A 22,807-nucleotide genomic window follows, 5' to 3' on the forward strand; every position below is an offset into this window, starting at 1 on the left:
TCCGCATTTATACAGCAACAAACCTGCATTTATACAGCAACAAACGCTCATTTATACAGCAACAGACACTCATTTATACACCAACAAACACTCATTTATACAGCAAAAAAACCCTCATTTATACAGCAACAGACACTCATTTATACACCAACAAACACTCATTTATACAGCAAAAAAACCCTCATTTATACAGCAACAAACCCGCATTTATACCGCAACAAAACCTCATTTATGAAGCAACAAACCCTCATTTATACAGCAACAAACCTGCATTTATATAGAAACAAACCCGCATTTATACAGCAATGAACCCGCATTCATACAGCAACAAACCCTCTTTTATAAAGCAATAAACCCGAATTTATACAGCAATAATCCCGCATTCATACATTAACAAATCCGCATTTATAAAGCAACAAACCCTCATTCATACAACAACAAACGGTCATTTATACAGCAACAAACCCTCATTCATACAACAACAAACGGTCATTTATACAGCAACAAACCCACATTCATACAACAACAAACGGTCATTTATACAGCAACAAACCTGCATTTATACAGCAACAAACCCTCATTTATAAAGCAATAAACCCGCATTTATACAGCAACAAACCTGCATTTATACAACAACAAACCCGCATTTATAAAGCAACAATCCCGCATTTATACAGCAACAAACCTGCATTTATACAGCAACAAACCCTCATTTGTACAGCAACAAACCCTCATTTATACAGCAACAAACCCTCATTTGTACAGCAACAAGCGCTCTTTTATACAGCAACAAACCTGCATTCATACATCATCCCTCACATCTCAGGTCAGTTTTCTGCAGTAGGCGGGGTGGGGGGCGGTTTCGGTGTGGCATGTCTTTGAGGGTGGGGTCAGCGGGCAAGGCAAGTTAACGTTTAAAGGGAGTGGGAGATCAATGAAAACCTGGAGACAGAATGAGTGGGAGTGAAAATGTGGCTAGGTTGGGATAAGGGATATGGTGATTTGGTGGGGATAAGGGATATAGTGAGATGGTGGGATTGAGGGATGTGGGGAGATGGTGGGATTGAGGGATATGGGGACATGGTGGGATTGAGAGATATGGGGAGATGGTAGGTTTGAGGGATGTGGGGAGACAATGGGTTTGCGGGATATGGGGAGATGGTGGGTTTGAGGGATATGGGGAGAAGGTAGGGTTGAGGGATATGGGAAGATGGTGGGTTTGAGGGATATGAGGAGATGGTGGGGTTGAGGGATATGGGGAGAAGGTGGGGTTGAGGGATATGGGGAGATGGTGGGTTTGAGAGATATGGGGACATGGTGGGATTGAGGGATATGGGGAGATGGTAGGTTTGAGGGATGTGGGGAGACAATGGGTTTGAGGGATATGGGGAGATGGTGGGTTTGAGGGATATGGGCAGATGGTGGGGTTGAGGGATATGGGGAGAAGGTGGGGTTGAGGGATATGGGAAGATGGTGGGTTTGAGGGATATGAGGAGATGGTGGGGTTGAGGGATATGGGGAGAAGGTGGGGTTGAGGGATATGGGGAGATGGTGGGTTTGAGGGATACGGGGAGATGGTGGGGTTGAGGGATATGAGGAGCTGGTGGGGTTGAGGGATATGGGGAGATGGTGGGGTTGAGGGATATGGGGAGATTGCGGTGTTGAGGGATATGGGGAGAAGGTGGGGTTGAGGGATATGGGGAGATGGTGGGGTTGAGGGATATGGGGAGATGGTGGGGTTGAGGGATATGGGGAAATGGTGGGGTTGAGGGATATGGGGAGATGGTGGGGTTGAGGGATATGGGGAGATGGTGGGGTTGTGGGATATGGGGAGAAGGTGGGGTTGAGGGATATGGGGAGATGGCGGGGTTGAGGGATATGGGGAGATGGTGGGGTTGAGGGATATGGGGAGATGGTAGGGTTGAGAGATATGGGGAGATGGTGGGGTTGAGGGATATGGGGAGATGGTGGGGTTGAGAGATATGGGGAGATGGTGGGGTTGAGGGATATGGGGAGATGGTGGGGTTGAGGGATATGGGGAGATGGTGGGGTTGAGAGATATGGGGAGATGGTGGGGTTGAGGGATATGGGGAGATGGTGGGGTTGAGGGATATGGGGAGATGGCGGGGTTGAGGGATATGGGGAGATGGTGGGGTTGAGGGATATGGGGAGATGGTGGGGTTGAGGGATATGGGGAGATGGTGGGGTTGAGGGATATGGGGAGATGGTGGGGTTGAGGGATATGGGGAGATGGCGGGGTTGAGGGATATGGGGAGATGGTGGGGTTGAGGGATATGGGGAGATGGTGGGGTTGAGGGATGGGGGGAGATGGTGGGATTGAGGGATATGGGGAGATGGTGGGATTGAGGGATATGGGGAGATGGTGGGTTTGAGGGTTATGGGGAGATGGCGGGATTGAGGGTTATGGGGAGATGGTGGGGTTGAGGGATATGGGGAAATGGCGGGGTTGAGGGGTATGGGGAGATGGTGGGGTTGAGGGATATGGTGAGAAGACGAGGTTGAGGGATATGGGGAGATGGTGGGTTTGAGGGATATGGGGAGGTGGTGGGGTTGAGGGATATGGGGAGATGGTGGGGTTGAGGGATATGGGGAGATAGTGGGTTTGAGCAATGTGGGGAGATGGTGGGTTGAGGGATATGGGGAGATGGTGGGGTTGAGGGATATGGTGAGAAGACGGGTTTGAGGGATATGGGGAGATGGTGGGTTTGAGGGATATGGGGAGATGGTGGGGTTGAGGGATATGGGGAAATGGTGGGGTTGAGGCATATGGGGAGATGGTGGGGTTGAGGGATCTGGGGAGATGGTGGGTTTGAGGGATATCGGGAGATGGTGGGATTGAGGGATATGGGGAGATGGTGGGTTTGAGGGATATGGGGAGATGGTGGGTTTGAGGGATATGGGGAGATGGTGCGGTTGAGGGATATGAGGGGATGGTGGGATTGAGGGATATGGGGAGATGGTGGGATTGAGGGATATGGGGAGATGGAGATTCCAGTATGAAGCACCGTCTAACAGATGGATTGGGCCCGATGATCTTTTCTTGCTCTTCTGCTGATGTAACTCGTAAAGAAGCAACGACACAAAAACGAGTTAATGAAACAGTTTCAATATTTATTTTAAACAAAAGATAACCACCTGACACTGTGGGCCGGTCAGGAGGAGGGGTACTGAGTATTAGTTAACATCGGACTTGTGTGCGGCTTTTATGAAGAGTCAGCAAACTCCAACAATTTCTCTTCTTTCCTTTATCAAGTCTGGAGTTCTCCGGGTCACGGTTGTAGTGACTTCTGGGATTGGCGTTGCTCGGGGTGATGGTTCAGTTGGGCCTTTGTTTTTTTTTTTGTTGATCTAAACACGGATACGGGGAGTGCGAGAGATAGAGAGAGGGAGAGAAGGAGAGAGAGAGAGGGAGAGAGAGTAGGAGAGAGAAAGAGAGAGAGAGAGAGAAGGAGAGAGAGAGAGAGAGAGAGAGTAGGAGAGAGAGAAGGAGAGAGAGAGATGGCGAAGGAGTGATTTCAGTTGACATCGACTCTGGCGAAGGATTGATCCATTCCCAGACTGTTCTCCACGAAGATTTCGTACTTGCCCGCGTCCGATGCTACGACGTTTTTGATTGTCAGGGTGGTGGTGTTTGCTTCAATATCATAGAACACTCTGGAAGAGAAAGAGAGGCATTGAGTTCCAGATTGAGGCCTACAGTTTGTTACAGGTGTAAAAGATATTACCCCCCTACCCCCCTACCCCCCCCGACTTTGTCCTGACACACGTTCCCTGCAAGTCGGGTTACCAACTCTGGTTGAATGTCACGTGATCCTCCCGTCGATAACAGCACCCCTCCCCCACCCCGCCATTCCCGCCATTGGTCGCCCGACATGTCCATCCTCGCGGAGCCCCGTCTTCCCATGGCCATCCGGATAGGGAAAAGACTCTTTGTTATCCGGCTGAATGATTGTTGACTGTCAGTCAAACAGCCTTTTTTCTCATCTCCGAATATTTTTATAACCAATAAACAGGAGTGTTCCAAGAAAATGAAACAGACATTCAGATTTTTTTCAGTGCCTCGATGATTATTCTCCCCGGGTTTTGCTCCCAGCTGTGTCAGGACAATCCTGGAGGCTTGGCAACCCTCTCTGCAAGAGCCTAGAATCATAGAGTCGTACAGCACAGGAGGAGGCCACTCAGCCCATCGTGCCTGTGCCGGCTCTTTGAAAGAGCTATCCCATTAGTCCCACTCCTCCTGCCCTTTCCCCTGTGGCCCTGCCAATTTTTCCTTTTCAAGTTTTTATCCAATTCCCCTTTTGAAAGTTATTATCGAATCTGCTTCCACCGCCCTTTCAGGCAGCACATTCCAGATCAGAACAACTCGCTGCGTAAAAAACATTTCTCCTCATCTCCCCCCTGGTTCTTTTGCCGATTATATTAAATACTTGCTTAAGTCTCCACACTCCCACCCCCCACAACACCGGAATCCAAGGCAGCACTTTGGAACTGGACTTTGTCCCAAATTCCTGCTCCCACCCCTCCCTGGGCAGAATTCACCTCCACCGACTCAGAATACTGGGTACGGGTAGTGTAGTGGCTATATTACTGGACTAGTAATCCAGGAGTCTGGGCTAGTAATCCAGGGGCTTGAACCTAGTAATCCAGGAGTCTGGACTAGTAATCCAGGAGTCTGGACAAGTAATCCAGGAGTCTGGACTAGTAATCCAGGAGTCTGGGCTAGTAATCCAGGAGTCTGGGCTAGTAATCCAGGGGCTTGAACCTAGTAATCCAGGGGTCTGGACTAGTAATCCAGGAGTCTGGGCTAGTAATCCAGGAGTCTGGGCTAGTAATCCAGGAGTCTGGGCTAGTAATCCAGGAGTCTGGACTAGTAATCCAGGAGTCTGGACTAGTAATCCAGGGGCTTGAACCTAGTAATCCAGGGGTCTGGACTAGTAATCCAGGAGTCTGGGCTAGTAATCCAGGAGTCTGGGCTAGTAATCCAGGGGTCTGGACTAGTAATCCAGGAGTCTGGACTAGTAATCCAGGAGTCTGGGCAAGTAATCCAGGAGTCTGGGCTAGTAATCCAGGAGTCTGGGCTAGTAATCCAGGAGTCTGGACTAGTAATCCAGGAGTCTGGGCTAGTAATCCAGGAGTCTGGACTAGTAATCCAGGGGCCTGGACCAGTAATCCAGGGGTCTGGACTAGTAATCCAGGGACCTGGGCTAGTAATCCAGGAGTCTGGGCTAGTAATCCAGGAGTCTGGACAAGTAATCCAGGAGTCTGGACTAGTAATCCAGGAGTCTGGACAAGTAATCCAGGAGTCTGGACTAGTAATCCAGGAGTCTGGACAAGTAATCCAGGAGTCTGGACTAGTAATCCAGGAGTCTGGGCTAGTAATCCAGGAGTCTGGGCTAGTAATCCAGGGGTCTGGACTAGTAATCCAGGAGTCTGGACTAGTAATCCAGGAGTCTGGGCTAGTAATCCAGGAGTCTGGGCTAGTAATCCAGGAGTCTGGGCTAGTAATCCAGGAGTCTGGACCAGTAATCCAGGAGTCTGGGCTAGTAATCCAGGGGTCTGGACTAGTAATCCAGGAGTCTGGACTAGTAATCCAGGAGTCTGGGCAAGTAATCCAGGAGTCTGGGCTAGTAATCCAGGAGTCTGGGCTAGTAATCCAGGAGTCTGGACTAGTAATCCAGGAGTCTGGGCTAGTAATCCAGGAGTCTGGACTAGTAATCCAGGGGCCTGGACCAGTAATCCAGGGGTCTGGACTAGTAATCCAGGGACCTGGGCTAGTAATCCAGGAGTCTGGGCTAGTAATCCAGGAGTCTGGGCTAGTAATCCAGGGGCCTGGGCTAGTAATCCAGGGACCTGGGCCAGTAATCCAGGAGTCTGGACTAGTAATCCAGGAGTCTGGACTTGTAATCCAGGGGCCTGGGCTAGTAATCCAGGAGTCTGGACTAGTAATCCAGGAGTCTGGGCTAGTAATCCAGGGGTCTGGACTAGTAATCCAGGAGTCTGGACTAGTAATCCAGGAGTCTGGGCTAGTAATCCAGGGGCCTGGGCTAGTAATCCAGGGACCTGGGCCAGTAATCCAGGAGTCTGGACTAGTAATCCAGGAGTCTGGACTTGTAATCCAGGGGCCTGGGCTAGTAATCCAGGAGTCTGGACTAGAAAGCCAGGAGTCTGGGCTGGTAATCCAGGAGTATGGATTAGTAATCCAGGAGTCTGGGCTAGTAATCCAGGAGTCTGGGCCAGTAATCCAGGAGTCTGGGCTAGTAATCCAGGAGTCTGGGCCAGTAATCCAGGAGTCTGGGCCAGTAATCCAGGAGTCTGGGCTAGTAATCCAGGAATCTGGACTAGTAATCCAGGAGTCTGGGCTAGTAATCCAGGAGTCTGGGCCAGTAATCCAGGAGTCTGGGCTAGTAACCCAGGAGTCTGGGCCAGTAATCCAGGAGTCTGGGCTAGTAATCCAGGGGCCTGGACTAGTAATCCAGGAGTCTGGACTAGTAATCCAGGGGCCTGTGCTAGTAATCCAGGGGCCTGGACTAGTAATCCAGGGGCCTGGACTAGAAATCCAGGAGTCTGGACTAGTAATCCAGGGGCCTGTGCTCGTAATCCAGGGGCCTGGACTAGTAATCCAGGGGCCTGGACTAGTAATCCAGGAGTCTGGACTAGCATTCCAGGGGCCTGTGCTAGTAATCCAGGGGCCTGGACCAGTAATCCAGGGGCCTGGACTAGTAATCCAGGGGCCTGGACTAGTAATCCAGGAGTCTGGGCTAGTAATCCAGGGGCCTGGGCTAGTAATCCAGGGGTCTGGACCAGTAATCCAGGGGCTTGAACCTAGTAATCCAGGGGTCTGGACTAGTAATCCAGGCACCTGGGCTAGTAATCCAGGAGTCTGGACTAGTAATCCAGGAGTCTGGGCTAGTAATCGAGGGGCCTGTGATAGTAATCCAGGGACCTGGGCCAGTAATCCAGGAGTCTGGACTAGTAATCCAGGAGTCTGGGCTAGTAATCCAGGGGCCTGGGCTAGTAATCCAGGAGTCTGGACTAGTAATCCAGGAGTCTGGGCTGGTAATCCAGGAGTCTGGGCTAGTAATCCAGGGGCCTGGGCTAGTAATCCAGGAGTCTGGACCAGTAATCCAGGAGTCTGGGCTAGTAATCCAGGAGTCTGGGCCAGTAATCCAGGAGTCTGGGCTAGTAATCCAGGAGTCTGGACCAGTAATCCAGGAGTCTGGGCTAGTAATCCAGGGGCCTGGACTAGTAATCCAGGAGACTGGACTAGTAATCCAGGAGTCTGGGCTAGTAATCCAGGGGTCTGGACTAGTAATCCAGGGGCCTGGACCAGTAATCCAGGGGCCTGGACTAGTAATCCAGGAGTCTGGGCTAGTAATCCTGGAGTCTGGGCTAGTAGTCCAATGGCCTGGGCTAGTAATCCAGGAGTCTGGACTAGTAATCCAGGAGACTGGGCTAGTAATCCAGGGGCCTGGACCAGTAATCCAGGAGTCTGGGCTAGTAATCCAGGAGTCTGGGCTAGTAATCCAGGAGTCTGGACCAGTAATCCAGGAGTCTGGGATAGTAATCCAGGGGCCTGGACCAGTAATCCAGGGGCCTGGACTAGTAATCCAGGAGTCTGGACTAGTAATCCAGGGGCCTGTGCTAGTAATCCAGGGGCCTGGACCAGTAATCCAGGGGCCTGGACTAGTAATCCAGGGGCCTGGGCTAGTAATCCAGGAATCTGGACTAGTAATCCAGGAGTCTGGGCCAGTAATCCAGGAGTCTGGACTAGTAATCCAGGGGCCTGGACCAGTAATCCAGGGGCCTGGGCTAGTAATCCAGGAATCTGGACTAGTAATCCAGGAGTCTGGGCTAGTAATCCAGGGGCCTGGAACAGTAATCCAGGAGTCTGGGCCAGTAATCCAGGAGTCTGGGCTAGTAATCCAGGAGTCTGGACCAGTAATCCAGGAGTCTGGGCTAGTAATCCAGGGGCCTGGACCAGTAATCCAGGGGCCTGGACTAGTAATCCAGGAGTCTGGACTAGTAATCCAGGGGCCTGTGCTAGTAATCCAGGGGCCTGGACCAGTAATCCAGGGGCCTGGACTAGTAATCCAGGAGTCTGGACTAGTAATCCAGGGGCCTGTGCTAGTAATCCAGGGGCCTGGACCAGTAATCCAGGAGTCTGGACTAGTAATCCAGGGGCCTGGACTAGTAATCCAGGGGCCTGTGCTAGTAATCCAGGAGTCTGGGCTGGTAATCCAGGGACCTGGACTAGTAATCCTGGGGCCTGTGCTAGTAATCCAGGGGTCTGGGCTAGTAATCCAGGAGTCTGGACTAGTAATCCAGGAGTCTGGGCCGGTAATCCAGGGACCTGGACCAGTAATCCAGGGACCTGGACTAGTAATCCAGGGGCCTGTGCTAGTAATCCAGGAGTTTGGGCTAGTAATCCAGGAGTCTGGACCAGTAATCCAGGAGTCTGGGATAGTAATCCAGGGGCCTGGACTAGTAATCCAGGAGTCTGGACTAGTAATCCAGGGGCCTGTGCTAGTAATCCAGGGGCCTGGACCAGTAATCCAGGGGCCTGGACTAGTAATCCAGGAGTCTGGACTAGTAATCCAGGGGCCTGTGCTAGTAATCCAGGGGCCTGGACCAGTAATCCAGGGGCCTGGACTAGTAATCCAGGGGCCTGGACCAGTAATCCAGGAGTCTGGACTAGTAATCCAGGGGCCTGGACTAGTAATCCAGGGGCCTGTGCTAGTAATCCAGGAGTCTGGACTAGTAATCCAGGGGCCTGGACTAGTAATCCAGGGGCCTGTGCTAGTAATCCAGGAGTCTGGGCTGGTAATCCAGGGACCTGGACTAGTAATCCAGGGGCCTGTGCTAGTAATCCAGGGGTCTGGGCTAGTAATCCAGGAGTCTGGACTAGTAATCCAGGAGTCTGGGCCGGTAATCCAGGGACCTGGACCAGTAATCCAGGGACCTGGACTAGTAATCCAGGGGCCTGTGCTAGTAATCCAGGAGTTTGGGCTAGTAATCCATGAGTTTGGACTCGTAATCCAGGGGCCTGTGCTAGTAATCCAGGGGCCTGTGCTAGTAATCCAGGGGTCTGGGCTAGTAATCCAGGGGCCTGGACAAGTAATCGAGGGGTCTGGACTAGTAATCCTGGAGTCTGGGCTGGTAATCCAGGGGCCTGGACTGGTAATCGAGGGGTCTGGACTAGTAATCCTGGAGTCTGGACTAGTAATCTGGAGTCTGGACTAGTAATCCAGGAGTCTGGACTAGTAATCCAGCAGGACGCGACTTCAAATCCCACCAAGTGGCAGCTTGAGAATTGGAATTGGGTTTCAGCATCAGTAAAAGTGACTGTGAAGCTGCCGGATTGTCGTTAAAAACCCCACTGGTTTCACTCATGCCCATTAGGGGAAGGAAACCTGCCGTCCTTACCCGGTCTGGTCTATGTGACTCCAGTCCCACACCAACCTGATTGACTTTTAACTGCCCTCTGAAGTGGCCTAGCGAGACACTCGGTCGTTTCAGACCGCTACCATTGGTTCATGAAGAAGGCTCACCGCCACCTTCTCAGGGCAATTAGGGACGGGCAGTAAATGCCGGCCTCGCCAGCGACGCCCACATCCCGAGAACGATATAAATAAAACATTTCAATGCCAGGTTAAGTCTTAAATATCACTTGCCATGGGAAAGATTGCTGCCTGGCCCAACACCCTCACCATCCTAACCCCCCCGGTCCAGGCACCCCCCCCATACCCCCACCCCAGTCTGGAACGCCGACCCCCGTTACCTGTTATCTTCCTCGATGTCCTCTCCGTCCTTGGCCCATCCCACGTCAGGCTCCGGCTCCCCGCTGATGTGGGCCACCAGCTTCACCGTCTGCCCCGCCTTTACTTTCACGCTGTCGGGTCCTTTCTCTATCTTCCCCGGCACTAGAAAGAGATGAACAGAGGGTGAGAGCGAGAGGGCGCGGAGGTCGGCTGGAGGAAGCTGAGAGCGCGGAACCCACCGAGGGGCCCCTCGCGCTCGAGGGAGGCGTTACCTTCGAGACTCTAGAGTCAAGGTTCTCCATCCTGATGGTCTCCCACTAACACGGTTAAGGGCCCCCTCCCCAACAATCAACATCTCTATAGGGTTTATCATGGTATCATGGTAGGTACAGCACAGGAGGAGGCCATTTGGCCCATCGTGCCTGTGCCGGCTCTTTGAAAGAGCTATCCAATTGGTCCCATTCTCCCCGCTCTTTCCCCATGGCCCTGCAAATTACTCCTTTTCAAGTATTTATCCAATTCCCTTTTGAAAGTTATGATTGAATCTGCTTCCACCGCCCTTTCAGGCAGCGCATTCCAGATCATCACAACTCGCTGCGTAAAAAAATTTCCCCTCATCTCCTCCCCTGGATTTTTGCCAACTGGGGAGGTTCAGGGAGGGAGCGTCAGGGAGTTGGGTTGAAGCCACTGAGGGGGTGAAACAGGTGGTCAGAGTCAGGGAATGTTGGAGGTTGTAGTGATAGGACAGAGTGAGGCCACTAAGGGATGTTGAGAGACTTTAAGTCAGTGAGATGAGTGGCACAGGATACTGGACAAAATATCAGGGGGTGGAGGATGATTGGCCAGGACACCGGGGAGAACTCCCCTGCTCTTCTTCAAATAGTTCCACGGGATCTTTTACATCCACCTGAGAGAGCAGATGGGGCCTTGGTTTAATATCTCATCTGAAAGACAGCTCCTCCAATTGAACTTGGACTATCAGCCTAGATTATTGGGCTCAAGTCTCTGGAGTGGGACTTGAACCCACAAACCTTCTGTCTCAGAGGCAAGAGAGTGCTACCACAGAGCCACAGCCGACACTTAAGGAGTGGGTAGGGCAGGAGAATTGGAGCTTAGGAGGAGTTAGAGAGGGGAAAGTTGAGGGGACTTTCAATAAGGTAGGGAGAGACATGATAGGGGAAGGCAACTTTTGGGATGCGACTAACAAGAAAAGCGAAGCCATCTCCTTACCTTCAATGATGATCTTTGCAGAGTCGAAAGCTTCTCCAAAGGTGTTAGTGATTGAGATGGTGTATGTGCCCAGATCAGAGAGTGTCCCGTCTCTAACCACCAACGCCACCACGTCAGGGTCCTCAAACATGTAGCGGTACTTGGGCCCGTCCTTCAACTCTTGACCGTCCTTGGACCAGCGGATGAGGGGGTCTGGGAAAGCACTGACCCTGCAGTCGAGCCTGGCCGCACTGCCTTCGATCAGGACAATGTCCTTCAATGCTTTCAGGATTTTGGGCGGGCCTTTCTCCCTCATCTCTTTACGGGATCTGGGTTGGGGGGGGAGGGGAGGGCGGATGAGAGGGATGAAGAGAGAAAGTTGTTAGAGCGAGGACAAGGGCAGCAGGCGCATGGGAACAACACCACCTGCACGTTCCCCTCCAAGTCACACACCATCCCGACTTGGAAATATATCGCCGTTCCTTCATCGTCGCTGGGTCAAAATCCTGGAACTCCCTTCCCAACAGCACTGTGGGAGAACCGTCACCACACGGACTGCAGCAGTTCAGGAAGGCGGCTCACCACCACCTTCTCAAGGGCAGTTAGGGATGGGCAATAAATGCCGGCCTCACCAGCGACGCCCACATCCCATGAACGAATAATAAAAAAGCATGTGAAATGATGGAAAGCAATGGCAAGAGAGGAAGACTGGACTGAACGGCAGGGTGTGCTCGAACGTATCTTTTACCTCTGGGACCTGGCCTTGAAACCAGCTCAGGCAGAATGATTGGAGTTCTCCTCTCTCTTTTTCAGGGTTGTTAAATTGACTGAATCGGTCAAATTCCGTTTTATGGGAATCTGGGATTTGCACCGATGTTTTGACGATTGAATTCCTCGATTCCGTCTTCTCCGCCTTTGAAGACAGAACCCTTCTTGGCTGCATTCTCTGCAACTCTTCCCCCAAAACCCTTTGTTGCCCCACTCAAACCTACCCCTATGACCACATCTTTGTTTACCTCCATTAACTCTTTGGCATTCATCTTTTCTCCTCTGTGAATCACTTTAAAAACATAAGAAATAGGAGCAGGCGTAGGTCACACGGCCCCTCGAGCCTGCTCCGCCATCCAATAAGATCATGGCTGATCTTTGACCTCAACTCCACTTTCCCGCCCGATCCCCATATCCCTTGATTCCCCGAGAGTCCAGAAATCTATCGATCTTATTCTTGAATATATTCATCGACTCAGCATCCACAGCCCTCTGGGGGAGAATTCCAAAGATTCACAACCTCTGAGTGAAGAAATCCCTCCTCATCTCAGTCTTAAATGGCCGACCCCTTATCCTGAGACTATGCCCTCTAGTTCTAGACTCTCCAGCCAGGGGTAACAATCTCTCAGCATCTACCATCTCAGCAACTTTGGAACAGGAGGAGGCCATTCAGCCCCTTACCCTTTTCCACCATTCAATCAGGTCATGGCTGATCTGTATCTTAACTCCATTTACCCGCCTTTGCTCCATATCCCTTGATACCCTGACCCAACAAAAGTCTATCGATCTCAGTGACCCCCAGTCGACCCCCAGCATCTCCAGCCTTTGGGGGAGAGAGTTCCAGGTAGCCACTACCTTTTGTGTGAAAAAATGCTTCCTGATTTCCCTCCTGGACGCCTAGCTCTAATTTTAAGATTTATAACACGACGGGTTCTATTTAAGTACAAGTTGCTGCGACTTGTCAGGGCCATTGTTGGAGAGAAAAGAGTCAAATTCTGTTATTATTATACAGGATTCGGAGTGGATTGTTTGAGTTGATTCTCAGGGTGCTGCAGCAAAACTGTTTTTATTGTCCATCCCTGGTTGTCCTGAGACGGATGTGGTGAGGTCAAGGCTTTGGTAACAATTGTTTGTGCAAGTGAGTACCTTGCTAGCCCACTTCAGACTCACCCACATAGTGTGGGACCCTCTGACCCCACTCACTGACCTCACTCACTGACCCCGCCCACTGAACTCGCTCTCTAACCCCGCCCACTGACCCCACTCACTGACCCTACCCACCGACCCCACTCACTGACCCCACCCACCGGCCCCACCCACCGAACCCCTCACTGACCCCGCCCACTGACCTCGCTCTCTGACCCCGCCCACCGACCCCACTCACTGACCCTACCCACCGACCCCACTCACTGACCCCACCCACCGACACCATCCACCGGCCCCACCCACCGAACCCCTCACTGACCCCACCCACCGACACCACCCACCGGCCCCACCCACCGACCCCACCCACCGACCCCACCCACCGACCCCACTCACCGACCCCACTCACTGACCCCACCCACCGACACCACCCACCGGCCCCACCCACCGACCCCACCCACCGACCCCACTCACTGACCCCACCCACTGGCCCCACCCACCGACACCACCCACCGGCCCCACCCACCGAACCCCTCACTGACCCCACCCATTGACCCCTCTCACTGACCCTGCACACTGACCCTGCTCACTGACCCCACTCACTGACCCCACTCACTGACCCCCACCCACTGACCTCACCCACTGGCCCCACTCACTGATCCCACCCACCGACACCACCCACCGGCCCCACCCACCGAACCCCTCACTGACCCTGCTCACTGACCCCTCTCACTGACCCCACTCACTGACCCCCACCCACTGACCTCACTCACTGACCCCACCACTGACGCCACCCACTGGCCCCACTCACTGATCCCACCCACTGACCTCTCTCACTGTCCCCACCTATTATCCCCTCTTACTGATCCCACCCACTGACCTCTCTCACTGACCCCACCTATTATCCCCTCTTACTGATCCCACCCACTGACCTCTCTCACTGACCCCATCCATTAACCCCTCTCACTGACCCCACTCACTGACCACTCTCACTGATCCGATTCACTGACCTCTCACTGACCCCACTCACTGACCCCACCCACTGACCCCACTCACTGACGCCACCCACTGGCCCCACTCATTGACCCCACCCACTGACCCCACCCACTGGCCCCACTCATTGACCCCACTCACTGACCCCACCCACTGACCCCTCTCACTGATCCAAATCACTGACCCCTCACTGACCCCACCCACTGACCCCACTCATTGACCCCACCCACTGACCCCACCCACTGACCCCACCCACTGACCCCACTCACTGACGCCACCCACTGGCCCCACCCACTGGCCCCATCCACTGGCCCCACTCACGGACCCCACCCACTGACCCCACTCATTAACCCCCCTCACTGGTCCCACCCACTGACCCCACTCACTGACCCTCACCCACTGACCCCACCCACTGACCCCACCCACTGACCCCCCCCGGCTGGACTCTGTGTGTGGACAGCGATGACGAGTCTCATTACCTGTGTCCTCGATACGAAGCCTGGATTTTGATGGCTGCATCTTGGACTTTGGGGTCTTTGATGTCGATACTACAGCCTGGGGGAGGGGCGCCTTTCTTCACAGCAGCGTGGGCCGTCTTCGACATCTGGGGAAAACAGACCGACTCTGAATGACTCTGAACTTGGACGGACACAGAAATCCTCACCTCGGTCCGGGTCATGAGCAGAATCTACCATTAAACCTAAAATAGCCCAGTACAGCGGGGTAGATACAGACCTTTCACCTCTGAGACTTGGGCAATCGAGCCCAGACCATCAGGACGAGACTCCCCTCCGTCTGCTGACTGCAGGCATCCCACGCGAAATGAGGTTGGCCAGTCTTGGTGCAGTGTTCGCGGACAAAGGCCCTCATTCCAATCACCCCATAGTATCACAACACCGTAATAACTAACATAAAACATAAGAAATAGGAGCAGGAGTAGGACAAATGGCCGCTCGAGACGGCTTTTTTATCATTCGTTCATGGGATGTGGGCATCACTGGCGAGGCCAGCATTTATTGCCCATCCTTAATTGCCCTTGAGAAGGTGGTGGTGAGCCGCCTTCTTGAACCGCTGCAGTCCGTGTGGTGACGGTTCTCCCACAGTGCTGTTAGGAAGGGAGTTCCAGGATTTTGACCCAGCGACGATGAAGGAACGGCCGATATATTTCCAAGTCAGGATGGTGTGTGACTTGGAGGGGAACGTGCAGGTGGTGTTGTTCCCATGTGCCTGCTGCTCTTGTCCTTCTATGTGGTAGAGGTCGCGGGTTTGGGAGGTACTGTCGAAGAAGCCTTGGCGAGTTGCTGCAGCCACTGTGCGCCGGTGGTAAAGGGAATGAATATTTAGGGTGGTGGATGGGGTGCCAATCAAGCGGGCTGCTTTGTCCTGGATGGTGTCGAGCTTCTTGAGTGTTGTTGGAGCTGCACTCATCCAGGCAAGTGGAGAGTATTCCATCGCACTCCTGATTGGGCCTTGTAGATGGTGGAAAGGCTTTGGGGAGTCAGGAGGTGAGTCACTCGCCGCAGAATACCCAGCCTCTGACCTGCTCTTGTAGCCACAGTATTTATGTGGCTGGTCCAGTTAAGTTTCTGGTCAATGGTGACCCCCAGGATGTTGATGGTGGGGGATTCGGCGATGGTAATGCTGTTGAATGTCAAGGGGAGGTGGTTAGACTCTCTCTTGTTGGAGATGGTCATTGCCTGGCACTTGTCTGGTGCGAATGTTACTTGCCACTTATGAGCTCAAGCCTGGATGTTGTCCAGGTCTTGCTGCATGCGGGCACGGACTGCTTCATTATCTGAGGGGTTGCGAATGGAACTGAACACTGTGCAGTCATCAGCGAACATCCCCATTTCTGACCTTATGATGGAGGGAAGGTCATTGATGCTGAAGATGGTTGGGCCTAGGACACTGCCCTGAGGAACTCCTGCAGCAATATCCTGGGGCTGAGATGATTGGCCTCCATCAACCACTACCATCTTCCTTTGTGCTAGGTATGACTCCAGCCACTGGAGAGTTTTCCTCCTGATTCCCATTGACTTCAATTTTACTAGGGCTCCTTGGTGCCACACTCGGTCAAATGCTGCCTTGATGTCAAGGGCAGCCACTCTCACCTCATCTCTGGAGTTCAGCTCTTTTATCCATGTTTGGACCAAGGCTGTAATGAGGTCTGGAGCCGAGTGGTCCTGGCGGAACCCAAACTGAGCATCGGTGAGCAGGTTATTGGTGAGTAAGTGCCGCTTGATAGCACTGTCGACGACACCTTCCATCACTTTGCTGATGATTGAGAGTAGACTGATAGGACGGTAATTGGCCGGATTAGATTTGTCCTGCTTTTTGTGGACAGGACATACCTGGGCAATTTTCCACATTGTCGGGTAGATGCCAGTGTTGTGGCTGTACTGGAACAGTTTGGCTAGAGCCGCGGCTAGTTCTGGAGCACAAGTCTGCAGCACTACAGCCGGGATGTTGTCGGGGCCCATAGCCTTTGCTGTATCCAGTGCATTCAGCCGTTTCTTGATATCACGTGGAGTGAATCGAATTGGCTGAAGACTGGCTTCTGTGATGGTGGGGGTATCGGGAGGATAAGATCATGGCTGATCTTTGACCTCAGCTCCACTTTCTTGCCCGATCCCCATATCCCTTGATTCCCTTGGTGTCCAAATATCCATCGATCTCAGTCTTGAATATACTTGACCACTCAGCATCCATAGCCCTCTGGGGTAGAGAATTCCAAAGATTCACAACCCTCTGAGTGAAGAAATTCCTCCTCATCTCAGTCCTAAATCATCAACTCTTATCCTGAGAATATGTCTCCTGGTTCTAGACTCTCCAGCCAGGGGAAACAGCCTCTCAGCATCTACCCTGTCAAGCCCCCACAGAATCTTATATGTTTCAACGAGATCACCTCTCATTCTCCTAAACTCCAGAGGGTATCGGCCCATTCTACTCAATCTCTCCTCAAAGGACAACCCTCTCATGCCAGGAATCAATCTAGTACCAGAAGTTGTACAATCTGTTAATTGTCCTCCTCCAGCCCAGTTGACTCCCCTCTTGTCCTGAAGGTGCCGACTGTTACTGGGATACACCCCAGGGCTTCCGGCACCCTTCTGGTGCCTTGCCCAAAGTGGCTACTCGACTGTGGCGGCGTATCACAGCTGAGCCGAGACCCAATCCTAAAACGGGCGGCAGCAAATCGGCCCCCTGTTATGCACCATGTCCGATTTTCCACTGCCAGTTAAAAGTTACAACCGTCCCGTTACACAATGCAACAATGGGCTCACTGGATAAGGATCCAGTGCAGTAGCCCAGGCTGATTTCTTTTGCCCTTGCTGGCCTTTGGGTCCTGAAGTACACATCTCTCACCTCCCCAGCTGGGATTAGCTGACTCAGCTCAGACCAGGAATCACATCCAAGACTTCCCCAGTTCCGGCGACTCAGCACCAATTGGACGGGGCAGCTGTGACATGAGTGTTTGGGAGGAGGTGGAAGCAGCCGCCCGTTTTAGGATTGGGTCTCGGCTCAGCTGTGATACGCCGCCACGGTCGAATAGCCACATTGGGCAAGGCACCAGAAGGGTGCCGGAAACCCTGGGGTGTATCCCAGTAACAGTCGGCAGCTTCAGGACAAGAGGGGAATCAACTGGGCTGGAGGAGGACCATTAACAGATTGTACATCTTCTGGTACTAGATTGAATCCTGGGGTGAGAGGGTTGTGCTATGATTTTAAAGGAGGCTTTATCGCAAATTATTACATTCTTCAACAACAATCTGCATTCATATAGCGCCCATAATGCAGTAAAACGTCCCAAGGTGCTTCACAGGAGCGATTATCAAACTAAATTTGACACCGAGCCACATAAGGAGATATTAGGACAGGTGACCAAAAGCTTGGTCAAAGAGGTAGGTTTTAAGGAGCGTCTTAAAGGAGGAGAGAGAGGCGGAGAGGTTTAGGGAGGGAATTCCAGAGCTTAGGGTCCAGGCAGCTGAAGGCACGGCCGCCAATGGTGGAGCGATGAAAATTGGGGATGTGCATGAGGCCAGAATTGGAGGAGCGCAGAGATCTCAGAGGGTTGTGAGGCTGGAGGATATTACAGCGATAGGGAGGGGGGCGAGGCCATGGAGGGATTTGAAAACAGGAATGAGAATTTTAAAATCGAGGTGTTCCCGGACCGGGAGCCAATGTAGGACAGCGGGGACAGGGAGGGTGATGGGTGAACGGGACTTGGTGCGAGTTAGGATACGGGCAGCAGAGCTTTGGATGAGCTGCAGTTCACGGAGGGTGGGAGATGGGAGGCTGGCCAGGGTTTACGGAGGGTGGGAGATGGGAGGCCGGCCAGGGTTTACGGAGGGTGGGAGGTGGGAGGCCGGCCAGGGTTTACGGAGGGTGGGAGATGGGAGGCCGGCCAGGGTTTACGGAGGGTGGGAGATGGGAGGCCGGCCAGGGTTTACGGAGGGTGGGAGATGGGAGGCCGGCCACGAGAGCACTGGAATACAGGCGAACATCTCTACTCACGGATATCTCCTGCAGCATGGCACACTCCAGAACAGCCAACAGGGGAGAGTCTCAGATACAGATCTTCCCCCCCTCCAACCCTGAGGGTCCTGGGGGGTAAAGGCCTCATCCGAGATTAGTACAGCCCTGGAGACTCCTCTGCCCCTGGATGAATTAGATGTCTCAATTTGGGCATTGTAATTGGCCTCAGTGCCCTTAGGGTTAGAGAGAAGGGAGAACAAAAATCAGCCATCGCCCCCCTCTCCTGATCACTGCCCAGTGACTGCACCCCCCCACCCCCACCCACCCTGTGTGCTTGTGTGTTGATGTCCGGCAGGGCAAGTTCAGGCTAATCCATGATGCCTCCCATGGTCGAACAGTGCGCCAAAACGTATTGTCCAGAGTGAGGTACGGCAGGTCGCTGATGCCCGTTGAGATGTACCACACTCTTCAGTGGAGTTTTAAAAAATACTGGCACTGCTCCTCGCCCATAGCGTGGGGGGCGAGGTCAGCTCGAAAGGTGTTTGCATCTGTGTACTCAATATACGACATTAGCAAAACACGCTGGAGTATGGCGTCCAATTCTGGGCACCGCACCTTAGGAAGGATGTCAAGGCCTTGGAGAGGGTGCAGAGGAGATTTACTAGAATGGTACCAGGGATGAGGGACTTCAGTTATGTGGAGAGACTGGAGAAGCTGGGATTGTTCTCCTTGGAGCAGAGAAGGTTAAGGGGAGATTTGATCGAGGTGTTCAAAATCATGAAGGGGTTTGGACAGAGTAAATAAGGAGAAACTGTTTCCACTGGTGGGAGGGTCGGTAACCAGAGGACACAGATTTAAGGTGATCGGCAAAAGAACCAGAGGGGAGATGAGGAGAATATTTTTAATGCGAGTTGTTCTGATCTGGAATGCGCTGCCTGAAAGGGCGGTGGAAGCAGATTCAATAATAACTTTCAAAAGGGAATTGGATAAAACTTGAAGGGGAAAAATATGCCGTGCTATGGGGAAAGGGCAGGGGAGTGGGACTGATTGGATAGCTCGTTCAAAGAGCCGGCATAGGCTCGATGGGCCGAATGGCCTCCTTCTGTGCTGTACGATTCGATGAAAAGAAAATCCCTGGAATGTTTGTTGATTTAATTCCTTGGTTGCAAATAAGAAATCAGATGGTTAAAACACACGACCGACTGCTCCACGTTTCCCCCCTCCCCCACCCAGGTTGGCGCAGTGAGATCGGCGGCTGTGCCAGGCACCGATACCGGGGCCTTGGACTCCTGGCGGAGGGTGTGGCCTCGCAGTGCAGGGTGTCAGAAGCTGCCGGCAGTTCCCCTCTGACCCAACACGAACAGCAATAGGCGATCGCAGTAATCACATCGACCAATCATATCATGGCCCGGGCCGTGACCGAACCCCACTACTGTCCAACTGTTCACCTCCACCCCCCCCAACACCCGCCAACATCCAGCTGTTCACCCCACCCCCCCAACACCCGCCAACAACCAGCTGTTCACCCCACCCCCCCAAACACCTGCCAACAACCAGCTGTTCACCCTCACCCCCCCAACACCTGCCAACAACCAGCTGTTCACCCCCACCCCCCCAACACCCGCCAACATCCAGCTGTTCACCCCAACCCCCCAACACCCGCCAACAACCAGCTGTTCACCCCCACCCCCCAACACCCGCTAATGTCCAGCTGTTCACCCCACCCCCCAACACCCGCTAACGTCCAGCTGTTCACCCCACCCCCCCAACACCCGCTAACGTCCAGCTGTTCACCCCACCCCCCCAACACCCGCTAACGTCCAGCTGTTCACCCCACCCCCCAACACCCGCTAACGTCCAGCTGTTCACCCCACCCCCCCAACACCTCCTACCCACCCACTGATCACCTCACCCCCCAACGCAAATCACCGCCTGGGACCCGACCAATCCCAACACTTCAAGCGCTCAGAGAAGAGGAAGAAACTGCATCGAAACGGGAACGAAATCCAATAAAACTCACACAACCCCTCAGTGATCCAGCAATCTTACCCACCGGAACATAGGAACAGGAGGAGGCCATTCAGCCCCTTGAGCCTGTTCCGCCATTCAATTAGATCATGGCTGATCTGTATCTTAACTCCATTTACCCGCCTTGGTTCCGTAACCCTTAATCCCCTCACCCAACAAAAAATCTATCAATCTCAGTTTTGAAATTTTCAATTGACCCCCAGCCTCCTTTTGGGGGAGAGAGTTCCAGATTTCCACTCCCCTTTGTGTGAAGAAGTGTTTCCTGACATCACCCCTGAACGGCCTGGCTCTAATTTTAAGGTTCTGCCCCCTTGTTCTGGACTCCCCCCACCAGAGGAAATAGTTTCTCTCTATCTACACTATCAAATCCTTTAATCATCTTCAACACCTCGATTAGATCACCCCTTAATCTTCTAAACTCGAGGGAATAGAAGTCTAGTCTAAGCAACCTGTCCTCATAATTTAACCCTCTAAGCCACTGCCACACAATATCTGCAAAAAATTAAATACTACTGACATCAAAAATTAACATAGAATTAGAGGGAGCTCCTGATACCAGAATTTTAACAATACTTTTAGACAAATGATGGAACCATCCTATCTAAGTCCCTCTCAGTTTTAGAGACTCTCCACCACAGACACTATCAGGCAAAGCTCGGGCCGTTTATTAATTAATTAAATCCATTCTCGGGAATGTGGGCGTCGCTGGCGAGGCCGGCATTTACTGCCCATCCATTCGTTGTCCCATGTTTTACGAAACAACTGAGTGTCTCGCTGGACCACTTTAGAGATAAGTTAAGAGTCAACCACGTTGGGTGTGGGAACTGGAGTCAGGTATAGGGCCAGACCGGGTAAGGACGGCAGGTTTCCTTCCTCAGAGGGACATTAGTGAAACCAGTTGGGTTTTTAACGGCAATCCGACAGCTTCACGGTCGCTTTTACTGAAACCGGCATTTTATTTCCAGATTTTTAAAAACGTGTCAAACTGCCCACGGTGAGATTTGAACTCACAATCATCTGGATCACTGGTCCAGTGACCGCCACCCTCCCCTAATTCTCAAAGGGTGAGCTGAGAGGGGCAGTAAATCTGTAGAGAGATTCCCTCGAAATGTTCTCTCCTATTCCGATAGTTGAACTGACCGAGAATAGCTCTTTTAAAACCCAGGATACCTCTGAGTGACGGCTCAGTCAGTGTGACTCTGTGCCGATTGACTGGTTACTGGTTAGCAGGCGGTGGAGATTAACTAATTCCCGGATTTCACTAACTTCCCTCCCTCCCTCCCCCACCCTACTAAATGCTAGAACTTGAGGGTTTGGATGGGGCGTGGGTGGCTGGGAAGAGAATTTAAATGTTGTCACTTACCCTGGTGAAGCACTGAGAGACTTTTTCACCAGTCCTCGGTCAGTCACTCACCGGCTTTTATTTATTTTTTGATTTAAAAAAAAAAGAAAAAGAAAAGATTTTATATTCTTGAAAAGCACCAGTGAGACAGACAACCCGTAGCCAAAGGGAGAGCCCACTTTATAAACCCACTTCAGGCCGGGGGAGGGAGGGAGGGAGGGAGGGGTGGGTGTGTGTGGGTGTTGGGGGCTGGGTTGGGGGGAGGGCCTGTCTGGAGCTCGTTAGCCCCCCTCCCTCCGCATTCTTTGAGAGCAGTTACCTTGTTTGGAACAGGTCTCGATGCACCTTGAGTGCAGATAGTGTGAACTCCCTACTGGCTTGTGGTAGGCCTTCTCATCCCTTATATAGTGCTCAGTCTGGGTTCTCAGTGGGAACCTGGGTCTAAATGTGGAGTCCGTGCTGTGTAATCAAATAACTGAACCGCCCTTAATTAATACTGAACGAAACTTAAAATGTCCCCCGTGGCATTGCAACAGATGGCTAATGTTCTCAAGGCCTCTTAATTGGGCCGGAGTTCCATTTTAAGAGAGCCTGCCTGTGTCCTATTCCATCAAGACGTGCCTCTTGAGCGGGGTAGGAGCTGATGTCTTCTTTCTCCACCCTGGCTCCTTGCCGGGGGGGGGGAGGGGCGGAGGGAAGGGTGACGGGGTCACAGACGCAGGGCGCCGTGAGATAGCTCACCTGAACCGCTCGTTGGTCATGGTGTGGGCCTAGGTGGGTGTGTGTGTGTGTGTGTGTGACAGGAGGGCGTCGGACTGGTGGGAGGGAGCAACGTGTTCGAGCCCAATCTCACCCTCGCCCCTGAGATCCACACTCGTCACAGGACAGTGGTCAGGAACGGGGATCCAGGCCCGGTTTCAGGTCTCAGCCATGGCTCAGGATGAAAGAGAGAGAGAACTCCCATTTCTACAGCACCTTTTACAACCTCAGGACGTCCCAAAGCCTTTACAGCCAATGAAGTATTTATGAAGTGTAGTCACTGTTGTAATGTAGGAAACATGGCAGCCAATTT

At 52.6% G+C, this 22,807-nt stretch overlaps 1 protein-coding gene across 1 annotated transcript; it reads right to left on the minus strand.

Moving 5' to 3' along the window:
• Window positions 1-3,171: 3,171 nt before the first annotated feature.
• Window positions 3,172-21,875, minus strand: LOC137323253 (SPEG neighbor protein-like). The gene is made up of 5 exons (XM_067986744.1): window positions 21,757-21,875; window positions 14,372-14,496; window positions 11,010-11,317; window positions 9,800-9,941; window positions 3,172-3,675 (listed from the first exon to the last, which is right to left on the minus strand). The coding sequence occupies exons 2-5, from the start codon at window positions 14,494-14,496 to the stop codon at window positions 3,537-3,539; spliced, it is 714 nt and encodes a 237-aa protein (XP_067842845.1). The 5' UTR covers window positions 21,757-21,875; the 3' UTR covers window positions 3,172-3,536.
• Window positions 21,876-22,807: the final 932 nt, after the last annotated feature.

Source organism: Heptranchias perlo, chromosome 7 (genome assembly GCF_035084215.1).
Source record: "Heptranchias perlo isolate sHepPer1 chromosome 7, sHepPer1.hap1, whole genome shotgun sequence".
In the NCBI taxonomy this organism is placed as follows: domain Eukaryota; kingdom Metazoa; phylum Chordata; class Chondrichthyes; order Hexanchiformes; family Hexanchidae; genus Heptranchias; species Heptranchias perlo.

What these genes read in the sequence shown, in the direction of transcription:
- LOC137323253 (XM_067986744.1), bottom strand. Translation starts at nt 14,496, where the DNA reads ATGTCGAAGACGGCCCACGCTGCTGTGAAGAAAGGCGCCCCTCCCCCA. An exon ending in GCTTCGTATCGAGGACACAG is followed by an intron (nt 11,318 to 14,371) that starts GTAATGAGACTC and finishes CCCCCAACCCAG; the next exon opens with ATCCCGTAAAGAGATGAGGG. An exon ending in GACATCGAGGAAGATAACAG is followed by an intron (nt 3,676 to 9,799) that starts GTAACGGGGGTC and finishes TTTCTCTTCCAG; the next exon opens with AGTGTTCTATGATATTGAAG.